This window comes from Sphaerulina musiva (assembly GCF_000320565.1).
Source record: "Sphaerulina musiva SO2202 unplaced genomic scaffold SEPMUscaffold_2, whole genome shotgun sequence".
In the NCBI taxonomy this organism is placed as follows: domain Eukaryota; kingdom Fungi; phylum Ascomycota; class Dothideomycetes; order Mycosphaerellales; family Mycosphaerellaceae; genus Sphaerulina; species Sphaerulina musiva.
Window position 1 is genome coordinate 669,202 of NW_016017384.1, and position 25,416 is coordinate 694,617.

At 52.1% G+C, this 25,416-nt stretch overlaps 9 protein-coding genes across 9 annotated transcripts; 4 read left to right on the forward strand and 5 right to left on the reverse strand.

Annotated features, from left to right (window-relative positions):
- Nucleotides 1-293: 293 nt before the first annotated feature.
- On the reverse strand, nucleotides 294-1,643 carry SEPMUDRAFT_147054 (phosphoglycerate mutase-like protein). Its single transcript, XM_016904056.1, has 2 exons — nucleotides 1,475-1,643; nucleotides 294-1,389 (listed from the first exon to the last, which is right to left on the reverse strand). The coding sequence occupies exons 1-2, from the start codon at nucleotides 1,634-1,636 to the stop codon at nucleotides 397-399; spliced, it is 1,155 nt and encodes a 384-aa protein (XP_016763198.1). The 5' UTR covers nucleotides 1,637-1,643; the 3' UTR covers nucleotides 294-396.
- A 441-nt stretch (nucleotides 1,644-2,084) lies between these two features.
- SEPMUDRAFT_153987 (uncharacterized protein) lies at nucleotides 2,085-2,913 on the forward strand (the record flags this gene model as incomplete). The annotated part of the gene is made up of 1 exon (XM_016907537.1): nucleotides 2,085-2,913. One exon carries the CDS (start codon nucleotides 2,085-2,087, stop codon nucleotides 2,709-2,711), a length of 627 nt encoding a protein of 208 aa, XP_016763199.1. The 3' UTR covers nucleotides 2,712-2,913.
- A 102-nt stretch (nucleotides 2,914-3,015) lies between these two features.
- Nucleotides 3,016-5,260, reverse strand: SEPMUDRAFT_123456 (MFS general substrate transporter). Its single transcript, XM_016901842.1, has 5 exons — nucleotides 4,762-5,260; nucleotides 4,207-4,576; nucleotides 4,013-4,122; nucleotides 3,835-3,951; nucleotides 3,016-3,706 (listed from the first exon to the last, which is right to left on the reverse strand). Exons 1-5 carry the CDS (start codon nucleotides 5,108-5,110, stop codon nucleotides 3,156-3,158), a joined length of 1,497 nt encoding a protein of 498 aa, XP_016763200.1. The 5' UTR covers nucleotides 5,111-5,260; the 3' UTR covers nucleotides 3,016-3,155.
- Nucleotides 5,261-6,340: 1,080 nt separating this feature from the next.
- SEPMUDRAFT_59500 (mitochondrial dicarboxylate transporter) lies at nucleotides 6,341-10,135 on the reverse strand. The gene is made up of 3 exons (XM_016909494.1): nucleotides 9,674-10,135; nucleotides 8,242-9,613; nucleotides 6,341-8,100 (listed from the first exon to the last, which is right to left on the reverse strand). Exons 1-2 carry the CDS (start codon nucleotides 9,893-9,895, stop codon nucleotides 8,873-8,875), a joined length of 963 nt encoding a protein of 320 aa, XP_016763201.1. The 5' UTR covers nucleotides 9,896-10,135; the 3' UTR covers nucleotides 6,341-8,100; nucleotides 8,242-8,872.
- Nucleotides 6,625-8,430, forward strand: SEPMUDRAFT_36998 (NAD+ kinase; the record flags this gene model as incomplete). The annotated part of the gene is made up of 2 exons (XM_016908656.1): nucleotides 6,625-8,102; nucleotides 8,244-8,430. The coding sequence occupies 2 exons, from the start codon at nucleotides 6,625-6,627 to the stop codon at nucleotides 8,428-8,430; spliced, it is 1,665 nt and encodes a 554-aa protein (XP_016763202.1).
- Nucleotides 10,136-10,310: 175 nt separating the features above from the next.
- Nucleotides 10,311-14,327, forward strand: SEPMUDRAFT_79372 (WD repeat protein). The gene is made up of 2 exons (XM_016910219.1): nucleotides 10,311-12,060; nucleotides 12,146-14,327. The coding sequence occupies exon 1, from the start codon at nucleotides 10,514-10,516 to the stop codon at nucleotides 11,603-11,605; it is 1,092 nt and encodes a 363-aa protein (XP_016763203.1). The 5' UTR covers nucleotides 10,311-10,513; the 3' UTR covers nucleotides 11,606-12,060; nucleotides 12,146-14,327.
- A 1,763-nt stretch (nucleotides 14,328-16,090) lies between these two features.
- Nucleotides 16,091-17,271, forward strand: SEPMUDRAFT_138844 (Emopamil-binding protein; the record flags this gene model as incomplete). The annotated part of the gene is made up of 3 exons (XM_016902890.1): nucleotides 16,091-16,533; nucleotides 16,724-16,985; nucleotides 17,167-17,271. 3 exons carry the CDS (start codon nucleotides 16,091-16,093, stop codon nucleotides 17,269-17,271), a joined length of 810 nt encoding a protein of 269 aa, XP_016763204.1.
- Nucleotides 17,272-17,447: 176 nt separating this feature from the next.
- On the reverse strand, nucleotides 17,448-22,236 carry SEPMUDRAFT_147057 (uncharacterized protein). Its single transcript, XM_016904057.1, has 2 exons — nucleotides 21,650-22,236; nucleotides 17,448-21,589 (listed from the first exon to the last, which is right to left on the reverse strand). Exons 1-2 carry the CDS (start codon nucleotides 21,991-21,993, stop codon nucleotides 17,671-17,673), a joined length of 4,263 nt encoding a protein of 1,420 aa, XP_016763205.1. The 5' UTR covers nucleotides 21,994-22,236; the 3' UTR covers nucleotides 17,448-17,670.
- Nucleotides 22,237-22,706: 470 nt separating this feature from the next.
- On the reverse strand, nucleotides 22,707-25,296 carry SEPMUDRAFT_147058 (uncharacterized protein). Its single transcript, XM_016904058.1, has one exon. It carries the CDS (start codon nucleotides 25,213-25,215, stop codon nucleotides 23,773-23,775), a length of 1,443 nt encoding a protein of 480 aa, XP_016763206.1. The 5' UTR covers nucleotides 25,216-25,296; the 3' UTR covers nucleotides 22,707-23,772.
- Between the last annotated feature and the right edge of the window lie 120 nt (nucleotides 25,297-25,416).

The following is a 25,416-nucleotide window of genomic DNA, read 5'->3' on the forward strand; positions in this document are numbered from 1 at the left end:
CGGTATTTTCAAAAAAGATAGCTGCCCTCAGCGTCCTCCTCCGTCTTGATGGCCGTATCAGACGCGCTCGCGACCGTTGCCCTGGCGTTCTCGCTGGGTGCCTCGCCGTTTCGCGCCTCGCCGTCTGGGACTGCTTCGTGCTTGAGCTTCTGCTTCGGGGATGGATTTCCGTCGTCGGTGCTCGCTCGCTTCAGCACGCCGATCGCCAATCCTGCCGCTGCGTATCCTTCGCGAATCGAGTCTTGTTCAGTCGTCCAGGCTGAGGCGATCTTCAGTCTACCAATCTGTTATGGTGTTGACAAGATGATGATTCTGTGACTAACTTAGGATGGAAGCTATTATACATGTCCCTTCCGCCCGTGCCGAGGGGCGAGTCACGTGCCAGTCACGTGCTAGTCACGTGCTGGTCACGTGCTGCTCACGTATTGCTTCGTAACACACCGGAGGTCCATTATGACACCAAGTAGAAGTAGTATAATAAGAACTTTCCACCATACTCGTCATCGTCGTCATCATCGTCGTAACGCTCGTCGCTCCGTCCTCGATACAAGAAGAAGAAGAAGAAGGTAAAAACTCCCCCCTCACCAAAACCGGCAAAACCCCTCCCGTAGCAAGCCGAAAACCCTGATGTCCAATAACCCTCAAAATCGCAGCAATCGTCCCCGAGTGCGAAGTCAACGAAATCCACGTATGTTCATCATGGGAAAAAATGTCATCGAGAAAATTTTGCATGCGGATGGAATGTGCGGTGTCAGATTCTGCGGTGAGGCCATTCCAGAGGTGGTCGAATTCGGAAAAACCGGGTTCGAGAAGGAAATGGGGGTAGATTTGGAGGAGGGAGGTGGCGGTGCTGTTGCGGTGATCGCAGGTGTGGATGGAGATTTTTTCGCGGAGGAGGTCTTTGATTGTGGGTTGGAAAACAGAAGAAGAAGAAGAAGAAGAAGAAGGGGAATCCAACGACAACAAGTCCGACAAGTCTCCGAATGTGATATTTGCAGTCGCCAAACATCTTTGCAAAGGCGAAGTATAAAAACTCCGAGGAAAAGGAATTTTCTCAATTCGGATTCTATTTTTCCAAAAATTGTGAGCGATTTCGGCTTGGAAAATTCCCGTATGGGTGAGTTGGGCGTCTTCCCAGAAAAGGGTGCCGTTGCCGGGAAGTTGCGCGTAATAGCAATTCCAGGCTGGTGTACCGAATGCACTTTCTGCCACGTTGTGGTAGCCTTCGCCGTGTCTGCCCATGAAGAGCACTTTGTAGACGGTGTTGGGTGGCGCAGCAGCATTCATGGCTTCGACGTGTTGTTTGAATTGTTGCCATTGTGTGAGAGATTCTGCCAGATTGTTTGTCGTTTCATAAGTTCGATTGATTAGGCCAAAATTGGTCAAGGTCTTGCAGGTCGGTCAGATGTTATTCTTCTTCTTCTTCTTCTTCTTCTTCTTCTGGTCGGCAGTCGTGCACGATGCGCGGACATACATAATTGAAGGTGGAAGCGTTTGTGGTCGGATCGTCTTGGAGAAAGTATCCAGGAACAGTGGTGTAATTGATGTAGCCGTCGGTATAGGGTGTTATCTTCCGTGAGGACACGCCCACGCAAAAGGCCGCTAGCGCCGTCCAAGTGAGTGAAGACCAGATCATGTCAAGGGGTTAAGGGGGGATAAAGGAGTGAATGCTCGCGGACAGAGGGGGAGAAGCTGCTGCTTCTTGTAGCAATGGCCGTCTATCCACATATTCGGCTGGCTGCAGATTGGCGATGGGGTGGTTATTCGGGGGGTTTTCCTCCAAAAGGGGCCCACAGATGGATATGTCTGTACCTCTCTTCTCTCCAATAATGTCGCCCACGTGTAGCACAAGCATAATCACGTGAATAGGTACCACCGCAGATGACAAAGCATTCTTGGCAGATCGTGTCATCTCCGTGTCTCACTCATAACTTCCTAGTAAGACGATAAGGCGGAACTAACTTCATAATAGTCTTGTCCAAGTGAAGTGAAGTGAAATAACTCTACTTTTACCTCATTTCATTCTACCTCAGTAACCTCACCTACCTGATATAATACTATACCATCTACTCAAAACTGCACACATGTTTCTCCCACTCCTGCACCCGACTCTCATCACCGCATCCGAAGAAGAGCAACAACCCGCCCTATCAGCAGCCCAGCGCGTCCTCGGAATCGGAGAACTGCTCGAAAACATTTTATTATTCGTCAACCAAGCAGATCTCCTCCGCTGCCGTCGCGTCAGTTCCAAATTCCTCCAAACCGTCACCTCCTCCAAACCCTTACGACGCGCACTCTTCCTCGAAGTCGACGACTCCTCCTCCTCCAACAACATTCGCTATCAAAACGTCAATCCCCTCGCTCCCACCTGGTTTCGCCAAAAAAAAATCGGCTACCGAAGCAGCACCATCGCCGCAGGAATCGATCTCGTAGATTTGTGGGCGCAATCGCAACTTGCATGTGATGATAATCATGTGAAACCGCTGTGGCATCGAATGCACATTTCGCAGTCTAAGACCAAAACGTGTGTCATACCTGTGGGCGCGTGGGCGACGATTTTCTTTCGACGGAGCTTTCCCGATGGTATGACGTTTTTGGATTTGCAGACTTCGTTGATTTCGGCGTTTGAGATTCGTAAGGGGAGGAAATCGAGTTTGGAGAGGTTGAGGGAGCTTTCGGAGGATAATTCGGTGTTGATTTATTGGTCTTGAGGCTTTTGTTGTTGTTGTTGTTGTTGATGATGATGATCTTGTCGTGATGATGAGGCTGGCTTTATTCTATAGACCTTGGCCTCGGAAAATTCAAGTCTATGGCCGGTCAACCTCAGTTCGTGATATACCAGAGCTCAAAGGGGGGATTTGCAAGTAGCACCAGAAAGTGAAAAGAGAGGTGTGCACATATATCTGTAGAGTTTTGTTTTGTTTTGTCAATGCCAACCTGTTACACTGTTTACACAATTTTCAAAATGGAAAATCTGGTTGGTTGGTCTGGACTTGGGGTCATTTTCATGTTGTACTAGTTTTCATACCGTCTTGACTGATTCTAGCTGTCTACACGTGTTCTCATCTCATATCCATCAAATCCCAATTCATTTCTTCATCACACCTATCCCACTTCCAATAAAAAAAGGTAGAATAAACAAACAAAAAAAAACATCAAGTCGTATACCTAAAATGCGGATTTTCCAAATCCGTACAATTCCTCTCTCCCAACTCCCTCCCCAACCTCTCCTGCTCCTCCCTGGCCACCCCACTCGCCTCGGCGCGCCTGTCTCTCCTCTTATTCTGCCAAACATAATAACCCCTCCACGCACAAATCAACACAAATTCCATTCCCAAACAAACACAAGCTCCAATCGTGCCCGGGACATAACGCGGCGCATCCGCCGATTTGAAAATTTGACTTCCGCACATATTTCCCACGCAGTACCCCACGAAGGTCGCGGAGGAGATGATGGTTTTTTTGGTTCGTCCGGCGACGTTGGAGGGGATGAGTGTCCAGGCGAGAAAGAGGGCGAGTACGAAGGGGACTGTGAGGACGTAGAGGCCCCATTTCGTCCATTGGTGCTCGGGTGTGTTGGGTAACATGCTCATTCCCAGGAGGCCGATGAAGGGGGGGATGCAGGCGGAGGCCATGATGTACATGCGTCGTTCGGGGACGGCGCGGGTGTAGAAGCCGACTATGATGAAGATTATGACGGAGATTACTGGAGTTGGGAGGGTTAGTTTTCTTTTTTTTTTCTCTTTCTTTCTTTCTTTTTTTTTCTTTTCCATATTTCGGTTTGCGAGGGAGAGAGAGAGAGAGAGGGAGGAGGATGAGGTGAAAGATAATTACCTGATCGAGGAATTTCTACGAGCAAGACTTGAAGCTCGGTGAAGCCAAAGGAGTTGAGTACAATTCCACCGAATGTGGTGAGGCCACCGTTGGGGACGGAGGACAGGAATGCATTGACTGATGAAAGGATGATTAGCATTCGTCGAACGGATGACCAAAAGAGAGAGAAAGATGTTACCCATGCTGAAATACAACTGAGGGTCCTTGAATGCTTCAGCGACCTGAGGCCAACTCCACTTAATACCAGTAACATCTCTACCCGCCTTGTTCGAAACGACACGCGCTTGCCTACAACACCAATCCAGATCAGTACATCATTATTTCACAAAAAGCGCTATTTCTTTTTTTAAAAAAAATAAATCTTCAACTTACGCAATCTTCCTCTCCTCATTCCTCAACCATCTCACCTCCTTGGGCGACCCCAACATAAAAAAACAAATCACCGACAACAACAACGTGCACGCTCCCAAAAACAACGAAATACATCTCCAAGGCGCAAGTCCTCCGTATTTCTGCGCGTGGGATCCAATGCCGTACATGGAGAGATTTCCGATGATGCCGAAGCCTGCATTGGCGGATTGGAAGAAGAGGGAACGTGAAGAGTGCTCGTCACGAGTGTACCAGCTGCCGATGACGAGGACGAAGCCGGGGCTGATGGTGCATTCGAAAAAACCTTGGAGGGCGCGGAGGATCATGAGATGGGTCCAGTTTTGCGCGGCGCCGATGCAGGTTACGCAGACACCTGGGTGTGAGGGAGAAGAATTAGTATGTGTCAGTCTTTAGTCTTTTTTCTTGGCTGATGCTGCTGCTGCTGCTGTTCCCAGCGATCAAATGTGCGTGTAGATTTTTCTTTCTTCCAATCAAAGAAAAAGAAAAGAGAAGAGCAGAAAAAAAAAGAAAAAGAAAAAGAAAAAAACGAAGACTCACCCCAACAAAACATATAAATCGACAACGACCGTCCCAACGACCATCTCTGCAACAAAAAATTACTCGGAAACTCTCCAATCATATAGGTAATATAAAAAATCGTCGTCAACCACGAATACTGCTGTCCCACCAATTTCGTATCCGTCCGCAACCCAAAAATCGCTTGTGTTCCCAAGGATGTTTTGTCGGTTTGTTGAATGCCGTAGCAGAACCACATGAGTGGGAGTAAGAAGCGGTCGATTTTGCGGAGGATTTTCTTGTATTCGGCGGGGGAATAGTCTTCGGCTTCGCTGATGATGATGATTTCGCCGTCTTTTTCGGATGGGATGAGTTCGAGGTCGGTTGTCATGGGGACTTTTTTCTTTTCGTCGAGGGAGGAGGGCGGTTGTTGTTGTTGTTTTTGTTGCTGTTGCTGTTGCTCAGGGGCGCGGGCGATTCGTTCGGCCATGGCTAGGGGATCGTCTTGGGATGTTGCAGTCATTGCTGCTGCTGCTGCTGCTGTGCTGTGCTGCTAATGTCTTCTTTGATGGAGTGAATAATGGAGAGACGTAGACTTGTTTGAATTTCATGAATGGCAGGCAGACTTGATGATTTAGACTGCAGCTTCTTAATAGCTCGCTCGACCTTCTCAAAAAGGTTCATGTGAATTGTATGGTAGGTAGGTAGCACAAACTAGATAGCGGCCAACAAAAGGCGAGCATGCCAAGCAGATAGCTAGAGGATAGGTAGCTTATCTAGCGCACAGCCGTTCCTATGCGTGCAACTAAACTTCTCATGCCTCCCTGCGATGCAAGCATATCATTTATCGGGCTCGGTAAAGGTCGCGAGGTCACCAAGATGGCAAGATCTGCTATTGATCAATGCGAGCCGGGCGCTGGGGGCAGATAAGGCGGTCTACGAAGCACTCTGGTACATATGTACTGGACCTGAGACAGGACCAAGAGAGAGAGAGGCCTTTTTTGTCTGGCGTGGTCCATGAAGGAGAACCGTACTGTGCTCTCATCAACGTGCTGGACACCAGATGTACAATATGGCAATATGGGCTGTAGACTGTAGTCGTCGTCCTCATCGTCGTCCCCGACTCATAGTAGACGGAGTGGTGGGTGCGATGGCCCAGGGCAAAGCAGGGGAGATAGCGCAAGCATGTGTTCGGCAGTGAAATTGCCCAACCTTGGCCTTGCTTCGGAGACTTGTATACCTTAGCATTGTAGAGTGTAGTGGAGGAGGGTGAGGTAGGGGAAGCGCATTAATATCCGCCATCGGGGCTTGACTCCGTTTGAGGGGGAGGGGGGAGGGGGGAAAGGGGGTACAAAAGGAGGTGGTGGGAGAGGAAAGTCAGGAGAAAGCAGCGTTTGGTCAGAGAAGCGACGGGACGCTGCGGCCACCAACGGGAGTACCGCACATCAGACAGCCGCTAGCGTGGTCGAGGGATTGATTGGCGTACGAGAGCCATCAGGATTCACTCTTAGTCTCCCTAGACTCTCCTACAGTCCAGTCCACAGGGACAGCTTGGCTTGGGAAGAAACAGCGAGATCCCCCATCCACTCCGCTCTCATCTCATGTCCAACAGTCCAACTACACTCCTAACCACTTTGCTGTACCCGCCTGAGTAAGCACATATGTGAGGTATCACCACAGCCACCACCACCACTACCACCACCAAAGTCTTCTCGCCTTCGTCATTCGTACGAGCAAGAGACGAAGCCGCTTAGCACATCGGTCAGCCGCGGGGTTATGTACGCCCGCGTGTAGAAGTCAAAGGTAGGATCGTGCTCCATAGGATCTTCCCACTAACTTACAGGCTCCTCGAAGACGGCAACACGAGGATCAATTGACAGACTCACGAGAGCTAGAGGACGACACATGGCGACTGTGAATGCATCGGTCGGCGACCTTACGGCCGGTGGTGCAGCTGATAGCAAGCAACAAGAGGCGGTGAAGGGGGAAGAAGAGGTGGTGAGTAAGGAGGAGGAGGAGGACGACGACGACGACGACGACGACGAAGAGGACGAAGAGCAAGGAGAAGAAGGAGAAGGAGAGGAAGAGGAACAAGAAGAACAACAAGAGCCAGAGGGTGACGATGGTGGACAGCACAGCACCAGCGACTCGGAAGGCCTGTCGGAGCAGCTGGAGGTCATCTTCGACAAGCACGGCGCGCAACGGAGAAGAGCCAGCCTGACGCCGGGCTCAAAACAGAGCAGGCCCAAAAATAATCGCCAGACCACTTCGTGTTTCGTGCACTCTTTACTGGAAGCAAGATCGAAATACAATCCCTCGACTGCTAACCCCGACGATGACCTCCACAAGCCGGCAGACAAGAATAATCAAGCCGAGGCGTCGCAAGGGCCGCAGCACACGCAGTCGAGACTGCTGACCAAGAAGCAGCTCTCGGACATGGCCTTTGGTATCCGGGAATTGTCCAAGAAGCTGGGCCGCATACGCTTGATGCTGAAAGTGCGCAACGTGTTCCTGCTGACCAAGGCACACGATCAAAAGCTCATTCAATACACGCGGAACGTGGCTCAGTGGCTCCTGCAACAAAAGGATGCCGATGGAAATCAATATACCGTGTGGGTCGAGGAGACGATGAAGGACAACAAATCTTTCGGGGTAGATGCACTCTATTCGCAGGACGAGTCCTACAGAGAGAGGTTAAAATTCTGGACCACTGAGCTATGCAAGAAAAAGCCCCACCTCTTTGAGATATGCCTGGCTTTGGGCGGCGACGGCACTGTTCTGTATGCGTCGTGGCTCTTCCAGCGAATTGTGCCTCCTGTCATGTCCTTCGCGCTGGGTTCTCTGGGCTTCCTGACCAAATTCGACTACGGTCATTACGAGGAGACTCTGACACGAGCGTTCAGGGATGGTCTGACCGTATCTCTGCGCCTCCGGTTTGAGGCCACCATCATGCGCTCCACCAAGAAAGATAACGAAGACGACCAGCACTCTCGCGACTTGGTAGACGAGCTCATCGGGAACGGAGCAGATGATGCTTCCACCCACCTCCCCGGTGGCACGCACAACATCCTCAACGATATCGTCATGGACCGCGGACCGAGCGCGACCATGAGCAGCATTGAAATGTTTGGTGATGAAGAGCACTTCACCACCGTCCAGGCGGACGGCGTCTGTGTCGCCACACCCACTGGCTCGACTGCATACAATCTCGCAGCAGGAGGTAGTCTCTGTCATCCCGATAATCCCGTCATCCTCGTCACGGCCATTGCACCGCACACTCTCAGCTTCCGACCCATCATCTTACCCGACACGATTGTCCTCCGCATCGGTGTCCCCTATGACGCCCGAGCCAGCTGTTGGGCCAGTTTTGATGGAAAAGAGAGGTATGCAACCCTTTTACTCTCCCCTTTCTTTTTGTGTAAAGAATTTGAAAATGAAAATGAAAAAGAGAAAAAAAAAGTCTAAATTATTTTATATTGACTGATTGACTGACATTCTTCTCCTCAACAAATAAAAAAAAACAGATGCGAACTCACACCAGGAGACTACGTCACCATCTCCGCTAGTCGATTCCCTTTTCCCTCGGTTCTCCCTCTGGATCGTCGCAGTGAAGATTGGGTGGATAGTATTTCTCGGACTTTGAATTGGAATAATCGCCAACGACAGAAAGCGTTTGATGATGGTGGCAAAACGGGTGGAGGAGGGCAGTAGTAGTAGCAGCAGCAGCAGCAGTCGAAGGAGGAGGAGAGGGAGGGGGAGGGGTAGGTGGAGAGATGAGGTAAGGTAATTTGATGGTGACCGATAGAATGAGGTAAATGAAGAAATCGGATGATGGTATGGGTCATATGATGATTGATGATGATTGATGATGATGATGGTGGTGGTGGTGGGTGGTGTGCCTTTGACCGCTGGGTATCTAGCTAGCTAGCTCGCTCTACCATCGCTCGAGACAAGTCTCTGAGGAGTCCCCATGCAAATGACTGTTCCCGACGAATCTTCGTTCGGGGCCATGACCAGCGCTGAGCTGGATGGGGTATGTGTTACACATAATATAATGTGAGACTCCCTCCGCTGTCAAGGGGCCCCAATTGAGAATAGATTCCCAGACGTGGTCTTCTGAAGATTTGCTCCTCAGCGCTCCTCTTTGTCTTTCTCATATCTTCTCCTTGACATCCTTCGGTAGCACTCGATCTTCGAATTTCCTCATAAGCTTATTTGTCTGCTCGGCCAAGGTCAGAGTCAGAATGGTGTGCGGTAGAATGCGGGCCAAATGCGCAAAGAAGCCTTTGTATACCGCCAGAATTCCTTCGGTCTTCACGGTGCGGTACAGACAGTCAAAGGCTCCCGAGTACAGATTTCCCGTTTGGTTGTACATTCTGCTCATGACGGTGTCGGGAGGATGCATGACACAGCAGACCACGAACCCGGAAGCGGAAGAGGACATGAGATGTAACGGTGTACCATCCTTGATATCGAAATTTCTTTGCAGTAACCTCTTCGCGAAGAAGTATGTGGGTAATTGCACTGATGATCCAAAGCCTGTTCGTACCATGGCGGGACCAACACCTCTCCAGAGACCTCGAATGCCTTCGGCGCCGTATATTTGTCTCATGCCGTCTGCTGCGCTGCGGTATTGATGCTGAGTGCCGACGGGTAGGAATGGCGAGAAGGATTGGAGGCGGGTCTTGACGAGAAAGAAGGGAGATCCCAGGAAGGCGCCGAGAATACCTGACGAGGCACCGGAGGCGATGTTGACGGGTAAGGATTGCATCGCCTTGACGTTGGGATCGTGCGTGTTCAAGGGTGAGCGCGTCAGGACGAGCGAATTCAGGGTGGTCCGTATGGGGTCGTAGAAGCCGAGACGACAGCCATTGAGCGTCATTTGGTAGACATACTGTTCCCCATATCAGTACACAGGGTTCGCGAGATCGTCACGACAGGGACGGAGACATACAGCACAGTTCAAGCCTCGCAGCAGACCCTTCAACCCTTCATTCGTGTAGACGACCTTGACGCCGTGCAGCACTCCTTTGTATAGCCGCGGCGCATCTTTCTTTGCCTGCAGCTCTCCCTGCAGCTGGAGTCTGATCTTGATGGTCTCAAAGGAGTGTGTGACCGTGACCGCACCACATGCTGCTATCCCGCCTGCGATGAAGGACCCAATCGTGGTCGACATGTCCCCTTCACTGCAGCCTCCGCTACTGTTGCTGCTGCTTCCTGCGTGCGGGTGTCGGGTCTGTATATTATTGCACGTTCATGCGGACGGAGAGGGTTCGGCCGTTGCGAGGCGATTTTCGCAGGAAGTGGACGTATCCGTGGTGATGGTGGTGGTAGTGGACTCCAGTACAAATCAGTGGCTCCTCTCCTCCCAGCAAAGTAGTCATATCACTTCGGCTTCTGTCAGGGCATACTCGCTGCGATGCCGGAAGCCGGTAGCAGAATAAGGTGGAGAGCTACGGTCGAACTAGAAGTATAGGGCTTGCGCTAGTAGGGATCGACAGTAGTCGCATTTCACATGCAGAGGAAGTCAGTCGCGTGCGTTCGTGAATTGGTGTTGTGTCAGTCCTTGGTTTGTCCTTTGCGCCCATCATCATCACTTTCCTTCAACTCCATCCTGATACCTGACACGCTCATTCACCCTTGGGAGAGGAAATCAACAACAGGCAAACGGCAAAAGGCACGAGGCCAGAGAGGAGATACAGGCAAGAGGGGAGAACAAGAGGACAAGAGGACCAGAGGACAAGAGAACAAGAGGACAAGAGGATATACACATCGTGAGAAAAAGAAGCACAAGATGGTGCCGGAACAGCAGCCGCCCAACGTGGCCAAAGTCCAGGACATCATCACCACCTTCCGCCCTTGTCGCCTGTTCAAAGCGCCGCCGCCTTCATCCTACACCTCCATCGACTTCGACGACAGCGGCGAGTTCCTGCTGTTATCGCGCTCCGACGACACGGTGCAGCTGTTCAACATCAAGGCCGGCCAGCACGCGAAAGAGCTCAAGTCGCAGAAATATGGCAGCGCTCTGGCCCGCTTCACCCACCACAGTACCTCCATCATCTACGCCTCCACCAAGCACAACGATGACATCCGCTATCTCTCCATGCACGACAACTCCTTCATTCGCTACTTCAAGGGCCACCAGGGTCGCGTCACGAGCTTGAATCTGAGCCCCAACAACGATCAGTTCATGTCGGCAAGCTTGGACAACACGGTCAAGCTGTGGGACGCCAGGTCGCCCAATGCGCAGGGCCAACTCAACTTTCAATCTCCGTGGTTCACTGCATACGATGCGAGTGCCTCCGTCATCGCCATTGCCTCTCCGCCCGCTCAGACTATCGCTCTGTACGATCTGCGCAACTACGACAAGCCACCCTTTACCACCTTCGACCTCCTCGACCTCGAGAATCAGTTCCGAAGTCACGGGCAGAGGGGCGGCGAGGGATGGATTGGGCTAGAGTTCTCCAACAACGGCAAGTACATGCTGATCGCCACGAACGGCCCCGGCCACTACATTCTGGATGCCTTCTCGGGCGACTTGATTCACTATCTCCAGAAGCCCACTGGTGCCGACTACAGTCACTATGCTCCTGGCGCCGACCTCTTGACCGTGCCCACGGGAGAAGGCAGCACCCCTTCCTTCATCCAGTCGAGCGCCTGCTTCTCGCCCGATGGAAGATATGTGATTGGTGGGAATGGCAGGTCTGCGAACTTGCAAGTCTGGGATTGCGCAGAGGAACCGAAGGCAGATCGAGTGCTTGACCCGTGCGCTGAACTACCCAGCCAGAAGCCTGCCAAGGTCGTTGCTTATAATCCGAGACACAATCTTGTTGCTACTGCGGATAAAGAGATGATGATGTGGTTACCGGATCCCGATGCTGCGTGAAATCGAATGAGGATAGCTGGGTACTACGCCTTTTTATTTGATCTTAGCGTGGCGCTGGAGGAGTACTGGATACAGTGGAACAGGGCGGGTGACAGATGAACATTGCTGGCGCGACATCCGTTTTCGAGGATCATCAAGACCGAATCAATCAGGGAGTCCAATGATACCAGGCGGAGTAGAGTCAATCACGATACGAAATGAAAGGTGTGAGATCAGCCGGTGCGCGAGCATGATCAGGCCATGCTATCTATCGTGTACTACATCCTCCTACTATGCCGTCGTGGTTGAGAGCGACACTCCGCGCAACCGATGTTTGTATGTGCAGTACCTCCTAGTGTCAGTCTTGCTGGCAATGTGAGCCAGACTTGCACTCGCTGTGGAATGGACGGGGTCAATAGTGACCGACTTGATTATCCTACGAGGTAGAACAGCTCTGGGGGGCTTCTTCACACTCGGTACGAATATTTCCCGATCCAGTAGTCAAACTTTCTCGCGCACTTAAGGCTAACTTTATGCGATGAATTGTTACTGTACCTATAGTCAATACGACTGGGTAATTATTTCCATCACTACCCTGGATGCCAGGATGGTCATTGGATCAGGCAGGCCAGGAAATCATTGAATTCTCGTACAACATCTGTGATGTGCGTATGTCTGTGGCCCGCGGGTCCCAGGATGCATAGGAACCCTAGGAACCCTAATGATAGCAATGATAGTATTGGGCCATTTCTTGGCATTTCCGTGTGTTTGGAACACTGACCAGGAGAGGGATTCTTGCCAGTCTTCGGCTGTTCGAGAGCGTGAAGATCCGAACACACGCATCTATATACAGGCTTGATACAGCAGATACTGCAGACTCGATCGTCGATATACTCCGCCGCTTCAGACAGAGAACATCGTGTCGAGCCGACCAGCCAGCGCCGCGTTCCGAACTTCCGAAGGGACCAACCGGGAATGAATGGGCCAATACAGCATGGATGATCAATTTATCATATTCATGGATATAGAAAATGGGAAAACCTTCGACTGCGGCAGCGCGCTTCCTTCTACTTCCGGTTAGAACGAATCCGGAACGCGGCTCTGAGTCCGCTCGCTTCCACTTCTCCCTCCCTGGGAGCTGGCGTCGGGCGACCTGCACAGCACATACAGCACAGCCCACTTGGGAAGGGTGTTGCTTGTTACTCTCGCCTACTTGACGCTGCCCCCAACACTCTCTGCTGAGTCTGCTCACAACACCGCCCCTGCACGCGAATTGCACCAGGTCTGCCATAATAGGGTATCGTGGTCCGCACCGCTCGTCACATGTGTCTTGACCTCGCACCCCAAAACGAACAATACATCTTGCTCCTCTTCTTCACACCAATCGTTCAAACGGGACCGTGGCGGAGCAATTGGCATCAATGCTTGCGTGAAGCTTGCCCTGGGGGCCCGCATGCGCACCATCACCACCAAGCCTCGACCAAACGGACTCTTCTCGGCGTGCTCGAGATGCGCCATCGGTGCACGTGCTGGGAGCTGTCGGCGTGTCGTTGCTGTGCACTTCTCGACAACTCGCCCTCTGCCCCTTCTCCTGGCTGCTAATCCATCAGAATAGCAGAATGTGCCTGTGCAGAGCAGCGCGGAAGATGCTTTAATACCGTCATCAGCAGAGATCAGCAACCACTCGCCTGCCCCTCTCTACCTTACCCTCCACTCCACCACCCGAAGCGGTGGAGCAGTGACCACCGGTTGTCCACGACTGTCAGACCTGCGTGGCGATGAGGGCTAAGGTTCCTGGGCGTGTTGTGCTTGAAGACGGCACGCTTCTCCACGGAACACTCCATTTCTGGATACTTGGCAATCGCTGGAGGAAGGTATTGTCGTGAACAGCATCTTCACACGGCGCATGCTTTCAACTCTCTTCCATGCAAAGAATACTAAGTCCTGCATCTCATGATACACTCGTACGTGGTACGATGCTGCAGGAAAGCCAGGCTCAGCCATCTGAAGCACTGTGAGAACACTCTCCAGCTTACCAGCTGCATTGAAAGTGGTTCTGGGATATGATTGCACAATGTCCCGGGGGAGCGTATCTATACGCATTTTATGTTAGTGGACCCTGGTGTTGCACTCGTCCGGATCGATCCTAAGCGACCCTAGTACTAGGGTCGTCCGGACTACTCACACACCGATTTTCCCGGTCACAAGACCGATCTGGTATTGTCAACATGAGACTCCGCCTCCAGTATGGTGCTCCGCGACGATCGAGTGCTCTGCTACTAGTACCCTGCACCGGTGACTGACTAGATTTTGCTGCTCCCTGGAGCGGCGATGAATCAGACTTGCTGCTCCTCGCCGCAGTCACCGACTCGGTGCGACAGCTGTCATGCCACGTTCCTACTCGTATTCTTCCACAACTTCCCAGACACAAGCATGGGGGTGCCGCGCACCCAGCCTCCGTCTGATTGAAACCATTGTCGGTGGCAGTGAATTCACACTGTGCGAACCTATTCTGAGCTCATCCACAATGTGCAGCTTCATGCTCAGCCATGTCTTGGCTTCAAAGCTTCGCTCTCTGTACTATATGGTCCGACCACCCTGTTCTTGATATCAGCCAGAAGTTCAACAATTAGATTCTACGCTTCAATCAGAAGATCCGTACGGCCCAGAGTCAAGATGCCCAAGCGTTCACGCAGCTCATCCACGCCCGCCACGTCCCCGCCCACTCCTCCCTCGAGTGACCCATCAGAGCTGGATGGGCGAAAGGCACGCAAACGGTTCCAAAATCGCATGGCTCAGCGTTTGTACCGTCAGTGACACTCCTCCCTTGGCCCGTTTCGTATCTGCTCGATGATGGGCTCATACTGAATCGGATGCAGGTCAACGGCAACGGCAGAGGATTGAAGACCTCCGAGCGAAGCTCGAGACTCGTCAAGGCGAGGTCTACAATGATATGACTGTTCCGCTCGACAACATGTATCACGTTCGACAGCAAAGCAGCAAAGACCTGGGCTACAACGGCTTTCTCACGGCACCTGCCATTGTCCAGCAGGATCCCTTCTCGACCATGTTCGTCGATCGAGGAAATCCACCATGCGGTAGTAGCCCCATGCTCGGCAGCCGTTCGCCGTCATTCTTGGACCTGGATTGCAACAATACGCCTTCGAATGCCGTTCCTCATACTCAGCAGCCCAGCTCGAACGGCATCGCGCCATTAGGCTGGATGGGTTGCATGGATTCATCGAGACAACACTCGTGGTCGCCCGGAGCCTCCCTCGGACCTAGTTTCTTCGGTTCGTCAGATCATCCCTATCATCATATCTCCTCATTGCCGCATACTAAGAAGTGTTCAACAGACTCAGCTGGCATGAGCTCGGAGACTTTGGCTCTCAGTACCCAGAACATTCCGCGTTCGATATCCGATCTTTCTTCTTCCACGTGCGCGGGGACTCCGGAGTCCTTGACCACGACGTCCACATATAGCACGGTGCAGTCACTGCAGAGCACGCAAGCATGTGAAGAGTCTCAAGCTCGATGTGGCAGCGAACCCGCTCAGCGTCTGTTGGGGCTCTCGCCCGAGATGCAGAAGCAACACACCTTCGACAACACGGTGCGCACGCAGGTGTCTGATGCCTGCGTCCTCGCCACTTCAGGAGGCGCTGTGTTGCAGAATCTGCTCGCAACTGCGACTGATGCCCAGCGACACATGAGTACTGCTGCTGGAAACGGCATGCCCATGCCAGCAATGGAGCACCAACCTGGTTTCCCTTGTGACGGAGGACCAAACTTTGGTGAACATGCACCGAACACGCGCAACCCTTTTGTGCCGATAGACGGGGCGTCCAATGCAATGGACGCAGCAGCTCTGGAAGCTCTCCTGCCTACAAATGTGGACTGCGCCGCCCTTGGTGTACCGGTGGAGAATGGTGGTCCTGGTCGTCGATTGCCACGACTCGTCGCCACGGTTCGGTATGCCTTGGAAGAATGGAGGTCATGGGAACGAGCGGGCTTTCCTCTTGATTGAGGACAACCTAGAGGTCTTTGTTCCAAAAGCGGTTTTGCAGGATTAGAACGGTACTTTATCTCACATATCTCTAATGTCGAAGAAAATGGACTCCCGGCAAAGCGGAAGCTTCCAATGAAAGTCTGTAACGGCGATGATCGGTGATGCCGTATGGACCTACTATCTCCTACCACCCTATTTGTATTTAGAACTAGCGGCGGCTACACCCACTTAATGAATATTATTATTATTATTATTATTATCTATTATGATGATGACCGTTATTCCCATGCACGCCTTCCCTTTCTTGCAACTTTTTGCTTGTCTTGCCTTGCTTTACCTTACCTCACCTTACCTTACCTTACCTCACCTTACCTACCCTACCCATAACCAGGCTCCTCTTACAACTTCCATCTCGAAAAGAAAAAAAGTACAAAAGGACAAGAAGAGCAGCAAACAGCAAGCAGCAACAAATAACAAGAACAAAAAAAAAAGAAAAAACCATGTCCCAACTCACCACAACCACAACCACAACCAACGCAACCTCACAACAACACCCTTATTACCCCCTCAACGCCCTCATCCCCCACTATCGCCCCAACACCACCTCCGTCCCAACTCTTCTCCTGATTTTTTTCGCTTCTTGTACTCTTCTTCTCTTTTTTTGTTATTTCTTCGCTACTACTCGCATCTACGCTGCTGCTGCTTCATCTCTACCTCTCCCACAAGAAGAGGAAGAGAAATCGAAGGAGAAGAATGAGTCGAAGTCGAGAGAGACGGATACGGGGTTGAGTGGTGGGGAATTGTCGACTCTCATGTGGTTTGTTTTGTCGGGCACGATACATGTGGTGTTTGAGGGGTATTATGTGAGATTTTATGAGGAGTTGGCCGGGAAAGAAGGGGTTTTGGGGGAGATGTGGAAGGAGTACGCGTTTTCGGATTCGAGGTGAGTTTTTTTCTTTACTTTACTTTTTTGTTTTTTTTTTACTTGTTGGGGGGTTTGATTTTGGTTTCTGTCTTTGGGGGGAGAAGGAGGAGAAGAAGAAGAAGGAGGCGAAGCATAATTCATTTCATCAACGTCCTCAAAAAGACAAAAAAAAACCCCCCCCCCCCCAAATTATTAACAAATCAAACAGATATCTCACCAAAAACACCTTCGTCCTCTGCGTCGAAACCCTGACCGTCCTCCTCTGGGGCCCCGGCTGCTTTCTCGTCGCAGCTTTAATTCTCCAGCGAAGCCCCTGGCGATATCCTTTACAAATCATCGTTAGCATGGGTCAACTCTACGGCGATGCATTATACTACGCGACGAGTTTTTTCGATCATGCCGTAAATGGCATTTCTTATTCTCGACCTGAAGCGCTCTATTTTTGGTTTTATTTCGTGGGGTGTAATGCGGTGAGTTTTCTTCTTCTTTTTTCATCTTTTTCATTTTTCACCTAGAAAAAAAAATAGGCGAAGAGGAAAGAAAAAAAAGAAAAAAAAGAAGAATGGAATGTGAATGAACGACCCTTACTTTATTCCACCACAAACCAGCCCTTTCTTGCCATGTGAGACGGCTGCTGATGTTCTCACGCAGGTGTGGATCGTGGTTCCTGCAATTCTCATCTATCAGAGTTCTGTCAAGGCGGTGTCGGCCATAGCAGCCTGCAGCGAGTTGGATTCCTCGAAGAAGGTCCGTTGATGATGATGATGATGCTGATGATGAGTGCGATATTCGCAAGCTACAACAAACAGGTCAGTGTCTAGGGCGAACATTTGGCCACCAGTACGAAGAAGATTTTGTGCCTGGAAGTACCTGGTCACTGTGAGTAGATGATAAATGATACATGTAGATGAGAGAAGAGAAGATGACCGGTTCGTGTTCTTTCAAATTTTCATTTTGTTTTCTGGTCGAGCTATCTATAGCGAGCCAGGAGGAGCGTAGTACGATCATCGTTCACGTTTGTATTAGTGCTATTCTGAGCCCAAAGCGAAGTAGAAAACTCTCATGTCGTTTGGCGAGCTCGCAGAAGCTGCACGCCACCGGCAAAACTTCCTCCTCATCACGTCAGTCGTTACATGCCTCATTTCAACTTCATCTTCAGTTGTAACGCCAAGTCTCATGACCGCCTAGACCATTGCCTCCGCCCATTTGGGGAAGAGTGGGGTTGTAGCCAAAGCCCGCTCCCGGCGGGCGCTCTCGCATCGCGTTCTGTTGTGCGTTTTGGCTCATGGGATTTGCCATTATCGTGTTGTTGGATTGTGACAAAGTGCCCCAAAGATTGCTATTACCACTGATGCCGGAATTTGTAGGAGTGTGTCCTCGTCCGTAGCCTGGGGTGTTGTTATCCGATAAAGGGCTCGGAGTCGGCGCTTTCGGACTGTTGTACATCTTCGACGTATCGTACACGTTGCCGAAGCTATTTCGCTGCTGGTAGATGGGTGCGGAAGCATACATGCTTGAAGCGTTCGTGTTCGCGGGAATATACCCCTGATCTCGAAGCATACGGGCATGTGCGCCGTCACGACTTGCTGTGCTCGGCATGCTGCCTTGGATCTGCCGCTGAAACTCCTGCGGCGTGCTATGCGACACCGGAACGTATCGCTGTGAAGGTGGCACTGAGTGTTGATATTGCTGTTGTTGTTGCTGTTCGGACGGAGGGGGTGTCTTGTGTCGCTCTGCTAGTCCAGCGCGATCCCATACTTGGGATGGTGGCGTCCATTGCTGACTGGCTCGACGCGACTGTGACGAAACAGAATTGCTTGGCGTGTGCCGAGCTAACGTTCTGCTGTCATACCCATCGGCCTGCTTCTGCAACTCGAGGGGTTGGTATTTTGATGTGTATCCGCCCCCAATTGCGTACGGAGACTCGTAGACTTTGGGCTTGCGACAGAAGCTGTTCAACAAATAAGGATACTTTTGGAGATCTTGCAGATATGCAGGATCGGACTGTAAGGCATCTGGTTTGGAAAGCGAGGATATTGTGCTCGCTGGAGTTGGCGGAGCGTTCGCTGGCGAGTGCGAGCTCTGCGAAGTGGGCTGCTGGTGTTGCTCTGCAGCTGGTGAATACGAGTTTGTGGGGAAAGGCGAGCCAGTCCCGGGTCCGCCAGACTGACCTTGCTTGAGCATAGACTTCTGCTGCTTGACCGATTGATAGTTGGGCGTAAACCCGGCTGGCTCGAAGTTAGGACGTTGCAAGGTCTGCGCGCCTTGCGACTCGCGCCGAAATCTCGAATACTCGCCTTGGTATGCGGCCGGCAGCGTCTTCGATGAGTAATACTGGTCTGGTGGAAAGGGGCGAACACTGCCAGAAGAATCTCTAGAGACTTCGCCACCTTGATAGTTGTACTGCGGAATGTATTGCGGGGCAGACTGTTGAAGGCCATTCTGTTGCATGGTGGGCGATTGTCGGGACAGCGACTGTTGGCTGAGCACTGACGATTGGCGACGAATAGGATCAGCGGTGAAGCTGTGCTGGTTCGCCAAAGCTTGATAGTCGACAGCGCACAGCACATTTGGTTTGGCGGGCTCCTTCGGTTTGTATACATATGGCTTCTCGGTGATGCTGTTACTGTGTGCAGGCATGGCAGCCGAGCTCAGTGCTGGCTGATGTGTGCGCCAAATTGGAGCCGAGGACTGCGCTGGAGCAATTGCCTGTTTCGCAGCAGGATGTTGATAGGTCTGCTTCGGCTGCACGCGGTCCATGAAGTTACCTCTGGGAGCCACTTGCTTGCTACCAGGCTTGTCTGTGAAGAACACCTTGGCATCCGTAGAGATTTCCGGTAGATAGTAATACAGCGTGTCTGGTGCATTGACATCTATCTTCAGCTTGCTTGGAGCTCTCCAGAGTACCGTCTGGAATCCCGGCGGTGGCGTGTGGTAATTGTAAAAATCGTGCCATTTGTATTGATCATCAGTGTTGAACAAGTCATCTTGAGCAGGGACGCCATCTTGTCGATTCGAAAGTGCGAGCGAATTCTTGTTCATGTCCTTCGGTACTGGCTTGGCAGCAGCAGACGGCTTTGGTCGCACTGAGTCGTCGGGATTGAGGACGCACAGCCACTTGTATTCAACCTCAATGCGATCGCCATCGGGCAACACATCTACGAGGAGAGTTTGCTCGGCGGGTCTGTTCTCGACGACCAACCCACCAAACACTTCACCGCCATGATACTGTGCTTGCATAGGATCTTTGGGCTTGAGGTCCTTGGCGGCGGCGTAGACCCGCTTCGTGCTTTCCAATGCATCCATATCGAGAATTTTCGGCATCTTGGGACGATGGTATCGACAGCGAAAGTCAAATCCTTGCTCGTAATATTCGTTGCCTTCGGCATCGAACGTTGGCACAAGCCCAGAATCAACAAGTACACCAGCAGCAACAGCGCAGCTAGCATGGAACGCACGCGTGCACTTCTTCGCCGAGCACTGAAAGCATGCTCCCTTCTTCGAGCGACAGAAGTTGCATTTGAGCTCCAGGCGAGCTCTATCGATGTTGGCCACGCCACGTACCACTGTAGTGCCGCTATCGCTATCGATGAAGGTCTCCGGAGTATACAACGCACATGAGGTGTGCGCTTTCTTGCCGTGGTCGGTCGGAAGAAGGGTGTCCCAAGCATTTTCATTGGGACACATGCAACAGGGTTCTTTGCCTGGGATCCTGATCCGAATCTTGATCTTCTTCTTCTTAGGCTCTTCCTTCTTGATGTCGCGCTTGCGCTTCTTCGATCTTGAAGCGCCCTTGACACTGGCAGGTGGTGTAGGTAACTTGCTGTCCTCTTCGTTAAGCTCGCCTTCACTGTCAGTTTCCTCATAGTATTCAGGTGTGGGCTCGCCGCGCAGCTTGCGCTCAATCTCGCCGATGTCGACCCATACGTTGTCAGGCTCACAGTTGCACTTTTTGGCGATACGGCCAAACTCCAGCCAATTCTCCGTGGCAAAGTTGACAGACTCTGCGCAATTGTAGCCGAGGTTATATCCGGAATGGTAGCCATATGGATAGGTGATGACGAATTCGCCCTCATAGTGCACAAGCTTGTTCACTTTGACGCCGTATTGCTTCTGTAGCACGTCTGGAGAGATGAGGTATGTCTTGTGTCGCAAGAACTGATCACAGTTTTTCGAGTCGACTGGCCACGCTTGCCTCATAGCGCGCTCAAACTTTCGTGCATCTTCTTGGGAAATGCTGTACCATTGCTTCGGGGCACCAAAGTGAATGTAGTTGATGCTGTACAAGTCCACGTCCTCCAGATGCCACGCGAACGTAGCCTTCCACATGCCCATGTACAGATATGCGGTATTGACACCAGGAACTTTGGTACCAAGCACGTCCAGGATGTTGGGTAGTTGCGCTACGTTCCAGCTCTTCAGCGTGTCGTCGAAGAGTGATCCAGGCATGTCAGCAGCGTACATGGGTTGATTGAAACTCATCGTCTTCCAGTATAGAGTCTCTAGTTCCGCGCATCGCTCGGCAGTGTATTCGTCGACCTCTTCGAGATGGTAGTCGAAGTTCTTGAAGGCTTTTTCATCGACATGAGTCTCCGTCTGAGCAGTGTTGTTCAGACGCCGAGACGTAACAGACTTGTTCTGATTGCCTCCCTTTCCTTTGGTTTTCGGACCTCCTCGAGTCGCTTTCTTGGCTGGAGGCTCCGCAACGGGTGTTGCAGGATTCGAGTCTTCATCAGATTCATCGCCAGCAAGTGCGCCACGTCGAGGTCGTCCAGGCTTCCTCCGGGATCGTGGCGTGCTGGTCTCTTCCTGCTCAACTTTCGCAGCACGGGCGCGAACACCGCCTCCTCCACGGACGACTTCCTTCTGATTCTTGCGTCGTTCTCCGCGTTTCGCGGGCGGTTGATGCTGAGTCTCCTCGGTCAGTGACTTCCATTCCGGAAGGTTATATGATCGCTGCTTCTCCACGTTCTGTTGTGTATAGGTGCCGAATGTGCCGTTGAACTCTTGTGTGATAGGGTTCTTGATGCGGATGCCCTTGATCTTCTCGTCCAATGCGGGCAGGGAATCGCGCCTGCAGGGTTGTCAGTGACCCGCGTCCTCCCCACATACGCGCGCACTATGTCTAACATACCATTCTTTCGGCGGTATCACCTTGACAATTCCAGACTTCATGCCATACTTGTCAATCTTGTCGATGAATTTCTGGAAGTCGCGAAATTGGTCCATGGTGGGCTTAAACACTGGTATTTTGCCACCGTTCGCCTCGTCCCAGTAGTGATCTGGAAATATCTCTTCGTCTTCGTCATCGTCCAAGTCCAACTCGCTCAATTCGGAGTCCTCGTGCTCTCCCTGTTGCTGCTCATTCATCTCTTCACTGGTCGGCGGTGTCAAGGCGGCGGCCGGCTTGTCGCGTTCGATGGAGAGGGCAGGCTTCGCATCGTCGTGTGGGTCGGGGGTGACGGCAGCGGTGGCCATGGCGAGTGGTTCGTGAGCTGGCGCGGCCAGCACGAGTCCACGGTGGGAGCGATTGTGTGGGCGTTGTAACGTCGTCGTCGTCGTCGTCGTCCCTGTCCCTGTCGTGCTGAATGTTGGAGATGGGCCCTCGAGCTCGCTTGGAGCGGAATCGGCCGAGAAATGAGTGGGACGACAGTGAGCAAGGCTAGAGGGGCGCGCTCCGCCACGGGCGCGGCAACGGGAAGGTGAGGAGGAAAGCAGATCAGGAGATGTTGTTGTCTCGAGTGTGCGGTAGTGTGGGCTCGATGGTGCATGTACCGACGAGCTCCAAGGCTCGAATATGCGCTGGAACAAGGTAGCGACGAAGCGAGGTGCGCCAGCCGCCCCTGCCGTCAAATTCCCTTATCGGAATCATCAGCCCATCTATCACGATATTAAGGTTACTAGTAACTAGGGACCGGGCACCACCAAAAAATCCCTTGTGGACTGCTACCTCCTATGAGCACGCGCTTTCGGCCTGCATCACCGGATCATAGGCACCTCCTACATAGACGACAACTACCTCATGGTACTACCTCCTACCTGGCCAGCGATACATCTCCCTGATGGGGTGTCTGCGTCGGACCACACGTGACGTGACATCATGTTTCTTTTGCGCTCTTCCAGTTGCAGCCTGCCGGCTTTTCTCTGAGCGGAGCATGACGAGGGCATGTCGAGGAGTGCGTGACTAGGAGGTAAGAGTAACTACATAGTACATAAGAGTACCTGGTACTACGGCGCGTCTACGCACAGAGCCGGTGGAGGATAGACAGCTTGCGGCCATCAGAATGATCAGATATGAACAGATCTAAAACCATACAACTAGTCTGCGGGGCCGGGGTCGTGCACACAACCCTCACGCAGAGTGCCGTATTTTTCCCGATGTCCAACTCCCAATCCCTCCTCTCTTGCATCCATCCAAGTCAACAGACTTCGGAGAGCTTCATCTCAGATGTCCATATGAAAGCTGCGCATGGCTTCCGACGCTACCATGCTCATTAGACAAGTGTTGCGACGGCATCGACAAAGCCGTGCCTGGCATCGAAGCTAGCAGAGCTGCACGACATATAGTTCTCCAGACAAGCCACTCCCCCGGATCCACCGCGCGACAAGCTCAAGCCTCAAGTACCGTCTGCCGGGTCACCGCCGCGGATCTCTGACACCTTGAGGCAAATCCGGTGCTCCATGGCTTTTTTTGGGATCCTTTGCATTGTCTTGTATGGGCTGAGGAAGAGCAGTCACTCTGATTGTCACGATGCTCTCCAAGATGCCGCTCTTTCACGCAGTCGCAATTCTCGACCTGTGTAGCTCAGCAACAATGGTGAGTGCAGAGCACGGTATACATGTGTCTTGTGATTTACCAATGTGGCCAAGACACCTCTGCGTCCGACCAGGTCACGTAGGGATGTTCTTACAACTACATGTACCTTACTGCTCGAGCTTGAATGCAAGTCGTGATGACCAGTACCTTCGCATAACTGCTGCACAAATGAGCACAGCGGCCAGCCAGGGTCTTGAGGAGGAAGACGATGCTGCAGTCATGTCTTCGCCGACCAGGGCTGCTTGCTGCACGGGATAAGAAATATGAACTTGCCTTGCATAAGGTACTGTGTTGTTGTGAGTGGTGCCTTTTGTGTCGCTGGACTCGAGCAGCTGTGACGATGAATCGCGGGGTATCTTATCAAACCCCTGCTTCTCGTCATAGGAGGTAGGCTGCTCTTAGATGTTCACTTCTGTGTACAAGTCGTTCACAATTAATTTTCATGTCTGTCGTTTGATCACTCGTGGCGTCCAGCTGCTCTTCTCGGCACGGGATGGTAAGAAACTGCCTTCACGTCGGGGCGTACCAATTGTCTTAGCCAGTGCCTGAGCTGCTGGCGTCATACCAGTCTTGCGGATGTTCGCACCACTCGCAAAACGAGGTGTCGGCGTTCTTCCAGGCGTGATACCAAGACTTCGGAGTTGTTCCATTCTACCGCCTCTTCTCCGCCCAGCATCAGATTTCTCAACTAGTCTGTGGAGAACGTCTTCGCGCTTGCTACGTTCCTTGATGTAAAAGGGGTTGGGGCCACCAGACTCGACTTTGGGTAGAAGCTGGAGCGCTGCCTCTTGTTCTGCTCGATCAGCTTCCTCGTCTGTCACGGGGAATCCCATTTCGCTGGGGCTTGGCTCTGCATCCACGAAAGCATAACCATTCACACGAGGCGTCTCTGCTCCACTGTAGCCACTCTCGGTCCCAGTGGCTCTTGGTCGTCCAACGATCGCAGCATCAACAGCACTCATAGACGGACTTGCAGGCACCGCTCTCTCTGCGTCTGTATTGGACCCTATGAAGCGCGTTGCGTTATAGTTGACAGCCTTGGGCGGAGCATTCGATATCGACTCCGCGTTTTGCGCTCTTGTTACAAATTGGTCCTCAACACTATCGGGGCCAAACATGAATGTGTTCCGGGGACCTTGTCGGTTCGTGAAATTGTCCACAGAAGCGGGCCGCTCATCCAGATCCTGAGATGGTCTGGCAGTAGCGACGGCGAGACTCTGCTCTGCAGCAGAACTTGTTGTTGTCAAGACCGTAGACCCCTGCCCGCTTGGCAGGAGCTTTTGCGCCTGCTCGCGATAGGCAATCTGTCTCGCGGTAGGTATTTTATTACCATGATGGAAGAAAGTGTACTTTGATGCCCGCTTCTCGTTCTGGTTGTCGAGCAATGCGTTAAAACTCTCGTTGTCTTCGGAGGTGTACTTTGACTGAAAGGCACCCAGCGACATGTTCACGTCCACTTCGGGCTTCTCTTCTTCGGGCGCGAAATGGCCACTGTCCACAGGAGTCCGACCAGGTGTATCGCCCACGAAGCCACGTGGCGTGTCTGCAAGCGCAGCATTTCTGCTGGGCGTGAAGCTCGTCCCAGTTCCCATGCGTCGACGTCCTGCTGGCAGTGGAGTCATGGCCTGTGTCAACTTCCTTCCCGCATCTCGAATCCGGCTCTTGTCCTTGCTGTCAAGAGCCTGCAGGTAGTCTTGCTGGGCTTCGGTCTCGCGTAGCCCGGGGAAGAAGTCTCGAGCAATGATGTGAGAGAGCGCATCCGAGTAGACGTCCTCGTCGAGGACCTTCGCCGGTCTCTTTTGTCGTTTGGGTCGCGGCGGTGGGGGCATCAGAGATGTCTCTGTTTTGCGCTTTGCGAGCGCTCGTGACGGTGCTTCCTCCATATTCAAGGCTGGCCGAGCAGAGTATATGTGGTGCTTCGCATGTTTTGTGAGGCAGCCGAACGGAACTTGATGTAGAACGAGATGCGATTTAGTGGTACCTCCTACTGGACTGGAGTCTGGGTGGAAGCGCAAGGTAGGTAGGTTCGACTAGGAGGTAGAGTGCTGTGCTTTACGCGGCTTATCCAAATCTGATTTCGTCAT